General features: G+C 42.9%; 1 protein-coding gene across 1 annotated transcript; it reads right to left on the bottom strand.

Annotated features, from left to right (window-relative positions):
* Nucleotides 1–3,682: 3,682 nt before the first annotated feature.
* On the bottom strand, nucleotides 3,683–4,255 carry LOC101995656 (interferon alpha-12-like). The gene has a single exon (XM_005352717.2). The coding sequence runs from the start codon at nucleotides 4,253–4,255 to the stop codon at nucleotides 3,683–3,685; it is 573 nt and encodes a 190-aa protein (XP_005352774.1).
* Nucleotides 4,256–7,854: the final 3,599 nt, after the last annotated feature.

Here is a 7,854-nt window from a genome sequence, read left to right as displayed (position 1 = left end):
AAAATGTATGAGTTAGCTACTAACAAATCTGAGCTATTGGCTGAGCATTTATAATTAATGATCAGTCTTTGTGTGGTTATTTGTGAACTGGTTGACGGGGCAGAAAAGTCTGCCTATTATACATTCCAGAATGGACAGGGAAGGAGCTCACAATGCCCCACCCCAATCTAAAATACCACCGGCAGTTGATGACCACTTTGGGAGAGCCAGTTTAGTTCAGTGGTTTGGTCTATGGTTGGTGACTCGTTCTTTAGTGGATATTATCCTATGCCTATGCAAATATGGGAAGCACTAATTGGTCTGGGTTGTTATGTGGGATATTTGTTTAATGATGAAAAGATACGTTGCATTTGCTTAACTCTGTAAATCTGTGTTATTTTGCAGCTCTTAAACCTGATTGGTATAATAAAGATATGAATTCACTATAACTAGGCAGGAGAAAGAAACAAACAGGGCTGCCAGGCAGAGAGAATAAATAGGAGGAGAAATCTAGACTCAAGAGGAGAACAAAGAGCTAGAAGTAAGAAAAGGAGGAGAGAAGGATTTCCAGGGCCAGTCACCGAGCCACACAGCCAGTCACAGAGTAAGAAGGGAAGAAAGACACATAGAAAAAAGAAAGGAAAAAAGTACCGAGGCAAAAAATAGAAGAAAAGAAACAGGTTTATTTATGTTAGAAAAGCTGGTTAGAAGCAAGCTAAGCAAAGGCCAGGCAATCATAAGTAAGAATAACTCTCTGTGTATTTATTTATTTATTTGGGAGCTGGGTGACAGATCCCCAAAAGTTAAAAGAAAAATCATATGGATGTGCTGTAATCAAAGGAAAAAAAAAAGAAAAGCAAGAAGAAAGAAGAGATGAAGTTGAAGAATATTGTAGGGAGGTCTAGGAAGATTTCAAGGCAGGGAGAATATAGTAGATATAATGTACATACATTGCATTATTCATATAAGAAATTGCCAAACAATAGATAGAAATTGTAAAAATTGTACCAAGTCACAATTTAATAAGAGAAAGATTTTCCCGCTTACTATTGTACAACATAGGCTACACAAAATACTATTCTACTAAATATTTAAAAAACACTAGAGGAAAAGATTTTAGGACTTTTATCCACAACAGAGTTGTAACAAAAAGATGGCTGGGTCTGCTTATATTTAAGAAGCTTGCAGTTTAAACATTGTCCAAATTAGGGTTGTGATTGCTGTGAGATGAAACACCAGGACCAAGGAAACTTGAGTAGGAAAGGGTTTACTTGTCTTATACTTCCACATCACAGTCCACCATCAAAGGATAAGAACACAAACGGGGCAAGGACTGGAAAGTAGAGTTGATACAGCGGCCATGGAGGAGTTCTGCTTCCTGGCTTGCTCCTCAGGGCTTGCTCAGCCTGCTTATGTATCTAGGACCAGCAGTTCAGGGATGGTTCCACACACTATATCAGTTACTAATTGATGTCCCCACAGGCTTACCTACAACCACAGCATGTGAAAGAATTTCCTTAATTGAGATTCCCTCTTCTCAAATGACTTTAGGTTTGGTCACACTGACATAAAATGAGTCAACACAACCGACCCCTGCCAACTTGACATATAAACGCATAACTGTTATGGCCCAACTGTTCCTTTTCTTATTCATCCCCACAATCGCACATTAATATAAACGTCACAATAAATAATATTCTAAGTTTTAAGGGTATCACAGTATTAATCATTCAAACACTTAAAACTTTAAAGTCTCTTTAAAATATCCAGACTCCAGGACAGGAAAGAAGCTCAAAGGTTAAGAGCACAGACTCCTCTTGCAGAGAGCCTGGGTTTAATTTCCAGGACCCACAAGGTGGCTCACAGCAACATGTAACTACTTTTTCATAGGATCTGATGCTCCCTTCTGACCTCCACTGGGACCAAGCATACATGTGACAAAGAGACATAAATAAGATAAAAAATTAATGAAGATATAAATTTTTTTTAAATACCCAAGCTCTCTTTTAAAACCCAAAGTATCTCAACTGTGGGCTCCTATAAAAATGATTGAAAATAAATTAAACTTGTTTTTACTTCAAGAGGGAAGAAGAAAACAGATCACTTTCCCAGATTCACCCTCTGTAGCACACACAACTTGACCCTTAGGCTCAGGTCAGCTCCAGTTCACATGTTCGCTCTCCTTGTGACTTCCCAAGGGACTGGCATCTCCAAAAGCTTGGACTGTCCTGCTGAAATGGGGCTGCACTTTCAGCAATAGCCTCTCTGGGCTCTTCTCAGGGACTCTAACCCTGCCACAGAGTGCCGACCCTCGGATGGATGCTCTCCAGGACTCCTTCATGCCTTCAGAACCTCACCAACTGGATGATTCGTGCATTACCAGGTTCCACTGCCAGGTTGAGGTGCAACCTTGACAGCCTCAGGCACATGGCTTGCATGACCCAACTCTGAGGAAACCTCTCCCGCATGATTCCAACTCAATGACGCTGGTCTTTTCTTAATCTCCCCTGATGCCGCCGCTCCTTATCCCCAACATCAAATGTCCCAGTGAAACAGATGCTTCCCTTTAGTGGTTCTGGTATCTTGTTAATCACATTCAGGCTATCGACCAAGAACTGAAGTCTTAACTGAAAAGAGCAAATGACTCTGACATAGTCATCAACAAACTCTCAAGCTTGCCTTTGAAATTTTTACACTGGGACTATTGTCTGCATTGCTCTCAACATTCTTATTTTCCAGGAACCCCTGGAACAGATCACCAAGCTATGACCACTTATTGGCTTTTCTAGCCCAATGTTTCAAAATCTTTCCACAGTCCTCCCCAAAGTACTTGATCAAATCAGTCACAGAAATACCCCACAATCCTGGTACAACTTTCTGTCTTAGTTAAGGTTACTATTGTTTTGATGAAACACCATGACCAAAGCAACTTGGAGGGGAAAGGGTGTTTTGGCCTACATTTGCGCATCACTGTTCATCACCAATGGAGGAGGTCAGAACAAAAAATCAAATGGGACAGGAACTGAGAGCAGGCACTGATGCAGAAGCCATGGAAGGGTGCTGATTTCTGACTTGTTCATCGTGGATTGTTCAGTCTGCTTTTCTGTAGAGCTAGAACCATCAGTTCAGGGATGCCACCTCCCCAAATGGTCCAGGAACTGTCACTGAAGTATTAATTAAGAAAAAAGCCCTACAGGCATGCCTGCATACCCATTGCATGGAGGTATTTCTTTCTGAGGTCCCCTCCTTTCAGATGACTTTAGCTTGTATCTAGTAGACATAAAACTAACCAACACACAATGCACCCTACAAATGTATGGAGTTGTCATTCTGTAATAAGTCATTTTAATGAAATTTATAGTATTGGAAGTATATGAGAATGGACAGACCAAAAATTAATATAACATTTAATGACATAGAAAAATAAATTTATCTCATATAAGAAAAATTTTATATTAAAGAAGATGTAAAATTTTACATTTTTATAACTTAAATTTTATAGCTAAATAAATAAATATTTATATAAATAAATACAAATAACTGGACAAATCTAGAAGCTAACGTCTCTACAATATACACAGTCTAGTTCATAACTGATGAAACATCCAGGAAAGTTGACTGAAGGGTGTCAAAATGTTGAGAAAGATGAATTGGTGAAGTGAGGTTCAGTGTCCAAGTCCAGGAGAGTCTTCTCCACTTTGGCTCAGGACTTACTTCCACTCAATTTTGCCAGCAACTTGGCTGAGGAAGACAGGGCTCTCCAGACTTCTGCTCTTACCACCTCCCAGGCACAGGGACTGTGTTTCTTCTCTCTCAGGTAGGCAGTGATCCTGTGGAAGTATTTCCTCACAGCAACCAGGGAGTCTTCCTGGCTCAGGGGAGGTTCCTGCACCCCCACCTGCTGCATCAGACAGGCCTGCAGGTCCTTGAGCTGCTGGTGGAGGCCAGTGCAGAATGTGTCTAGGAGGGTTGTCTCCCAAGCAGCAGATGAGTCCTTTGAGCTGAAGAGGATGAGGACCTGCTGGGTCAGCTCCTGCAGGACAGGGATGGCTTGAGTCTTCTGGATCTGCTGGGCATCCACCTTCTCCAGAGGGAATGTGAAGTCCTTTCTGTCCTTGAGGCAGGAGAGAGGGGAGAGTCTCCTTATTTGTGCCAGGAGCATCAAGGCTCCCTTGTTCCTGAGGTGATAAGTCTGAGGCAGGTCACACCCCAGAGAGCAGGTTGACCAGTAGCTCATCAGCACCAGGGTCATCAGGAACGCACAGGGTCTGGCCATTGTGGATGTTGCAGATGCTGCTGGTCCTCAGTACTGTGTAGTCCTGAACCTTCCCCTCTAGGTTCTCCGGAGATCATCATTTGTGCATGTGTCTTAAATAGGAAAATACACTAGCTTCCATTTTCTGAAGCCCTCCCCTTACTTCCCAATTTTATTTTCACTTTCTCCCATTCATTTTCTGCTGGTGTTTGGGAACTTTTCTTTACCATTTTTGTTTTCATTATTGTATTATCTTTCCCTGATTCCCTCAACAAAGCCATTTTAGTTGTTTTCTATATAAATTTTTCCCTTTTACAGTATACACATAGCCTCAAATGTATTAAATTTGTGGATCTAATGTAAAGAATGAAAAAATACATGTATACATCGAAGATATTGAATGGCTCAGCCACCTACATCCTAGGAGCTCATGCTTGAGGACCTGATTGGTTTCCTAGTACTGATGCAAAAATATAATGATAGTAAGCACATGTTTGTCATCCTGACACTTTGGAAGGGACACAGCCATGTCCCTAGAGTGCCAGGACTATCCAGTATACCTGCAATGTCTCATTCTAGCTTAAGTGAGAGGACCTGTCCCAGAACACAAGGCATGGAGTGAGTGAGTTAGGAACTGGACATTGACATCTTACATCAATCTGCGTGAGCACACACTCAAATGCAAACACACAAATATGTGTATATCCTACAACCACACACACACACAATAATGAATAATGGTAAATTAAATAAAGAAAATACAAGTTGAGACAAATGTGCTTGATCAAGTTTGTATTATTCACATTTGGGAGGCAGAGGAAGGGTGTTACTTATGTAGGAAGATAAATTAATTATATTAGAAGATAAGTTTCAGGACAGCCTGAGCTCCATAGAAACTCTGATTCAAATAATAATAATAATAATAATAATAATAATAATAATAATAATAATAATAATAAAGAAAATGGAACTCAAGTATATTTAGAATTTAAAGTTTTATACCTTTATTGAAATGTAAAGGAGAATTATCATATATTAATATCTAAATCTCATTGACCAAAGATGGCAGGAACTGCCAGCACATGTTGCCGAACTCCGTGGAGGCTCAGAGACCCATGGATGTTCAGCGGTGTGACACCACAGGGAAAAGGGGTCTGCAGGGCCCACAATAGCTCCAGAACATCTAAGAAGAAAATAAGACAGGGATCATGTGAAGATGATTTTAAAATGTGGCCTTACAAATTTGAAAGGAAAGATGGTAGAACAGAGCCACATCTGACCCAGCTCAAAGGCAATAGGCACAAAGATCATTCCTGGTGAGCCATAAGGCTACTGGCATCAATGACGGGGAATGTGCAGTTTTCTTGAGCTCCTTCAGAACATTTGCTGATAGGGTCTTTCCTAGGCCAACTGACCAGCCCCTGGCATGGAACTACTGTGTCTGTCGCCAGTCTTGCTTGCCCTGCTCGGAAACAGAGGGAGCAGGGCAGCAGTGTTGCCTGCAGCCTACAGTCACAGTGGTCTTGCCTGGAGACACAGAGGTGTGCAATGACCTAGGGTTCCCATGGAAATAGGTCATAACTGAATAGGATATTCCTAGACCAGCACACCAGAGTCCAGTATTGATCTGCTGCCGCCAAGGCTGGAACTTCTTACCTTACTAGGAGACAGAGAGTAGGGGAGGTCGCAGTGCTGTCTGCAGGCTACAAGCACAAAGATCGAACCTGGCACGACTTGGGCTGGCAGACATAGAGGGTAGGGAGGTGTGCTGCAGCCAAGAGTAAGTACAGAACCTGCTTGCAAGATGCCCGGTGTAGCTGCAATATCAACCTGACTCTGGACAACAGCAGGATGTCTGATGGCAATGGTCCTGTACTTGTGGTGCTTCAGAATCCAAAAACAAACCAGATCAGTGACTTGTTGCAATGAATATTTGCATGCAAACCTGTCTGGGCCAAATATATGCACATAATGCGACACACTGCAGTTTCCAGTGCCGCAGTGAGGAAGGAATGGTCAATGAATGCTTGGGAAAGATAGAAGAAGGGAGTGGTGAGTGAGTGAGTGAGTGAGTGAGTGAGTGAGTGAGTGAGTGAGTGAGTGATGGAGAGAGGCAGAGCGAGAGCCTCTGTGGCTGTGACAGGTTGTGACAGGTTTCATAGAAGGCTGTGGTGTATGGGGATCATGTGGATTCTAAGCAGGGACAACAAGGTGGTGTGCAGGAGACTGGAGCTTCCGTTCCAACTCTTCCTCGAAACAGACTGCCCAGCAACAAGATCACCCTGGTGTGGAGCAATGACATGATATTCAAGATGAAGCATGCTCATCTTCTGGATTAGACATTCTCAAAAGATCTCTATGGTCCATGATGCCCTGGTGGCCACTTTGTTATCTGTGGTCCACGGCCCCAGGTCATGCTGAATCTGGACGTTCATGAGGATGTCATGCAGGCAGGAGTCAATTTGACGTCCTTGGCTTAAGTTACCACCGAAGGCCATGCAGAAGTCCTTGATCAGTGCTACAGCCTGAAGCCATATTGATGTCTCTAGACCATGTTGACACTGGGAGCCATACTGATGTGAGAGACCTGTGCTGTCACCAGAGGCCATACTGACAGCCAGGGCCATGCTGCTGCCAAGGGCCTTGTATTGTCTGTGGTCCTACTGTCACTGGGGTCTGTATCCATGGCACATGTTACCACCAGCAGCTATGCAGATGTCTATGGTGTGGGTTGCAGCTTGAATCCATGTTGGTGTCTTCATGCTGTGTTGTCACCAAATCTCATGTTGATATGAGTGACCTCCTCTGCCACCTAAGGCTATATTGATGTCCTTGGCATGTGCTGCTGATGTGGGATTCCCCTCTGTATTCTATGAATATCATTGGTTAATAAAGAAGCTGCTTTTGGGGTATTGCAGTGCAGAATAGGGCAAGGTGGGAATTCCAAGCAGATAGAGGAGAAGAGAGTAGGTGGAGTTGAGGAGAAGCCATGTAGCTGCCACAGGAGACAGATGCCGGATGCTGGACGGAACCTTACCAGTAGGCCCTAGCCATGTGGCAGTATACAGATTAATATAAATGGGTTAATTTAAAATATAAGAACCAGCCAATAGGAAGCTTGAGCTAATAGGCCAAGCAGTGTTGTAATAATACAGTTTCTTTGTGATTATTTCGGGAAACGAACAAGCAGTCTCCAGCAACATGCTGCCATCAAGGGCTGTGGTGAAGTCTGTGAGCCCTCAACACAGACCAGAATTGATATCCCTGGTCTGTATTGGCACTGGAGACCATGTTGAGGCCTATTGCATGTGCTGATCCTGGAGACCATGTGGATGTATATGGTCAAAACTATCACCACAAACTGTGTGTAAGTCCATGACCTGTGCCCTGATGACTATAAAGGGCAAAAAAAGCTACTTTTGCCATAGTATTGATGACTGGAAAGTCACAGTTGAGGTGGAGGGACACAGAAGGTATCTGTGACAACCCCTACACCCAATTCCCCTCCCAGGAAAAGTAACAGCCTAGACAGAAAGCCACTGAAGAGAACTCTTAAAAATTGTCCTTAAGGATGCCGACATGTAAATCTTCAAAATTAATGGCTTCTGGCAGAGGTGCAG

The sequence above is a fragment of the Microtus ochrogaster genome, chromosome 10 (genome assembly GCF_000317375.1).
Source record: "Microtus ochrogaster isolate Prairie Vole_2 chromosome 10, MicOch1.0, whole genome shotgun sequence".
Taxonomy (NCBI): domain Eukaryota; kingdom Metazoa; phylum Chordata; class Mammalia; order Rodentia; family Cricetidae; genus Microtus; species Microtus ochrogaster.
Note: the sequence above shows the minus strand (reverse complement) of the source record. Positions and strands in the feature narration are given on the sequence as shown.

What these genes read in the sequence shown, in the direction of transcription:
- LOC101995656 (XM_005352717.2), bottom strand. Translation starts at nt 4,255, where the DNA reads ATGGCCAGACCCTGTGCGTTCCTGATGACCCTGGTGCTGATGAGCTAC.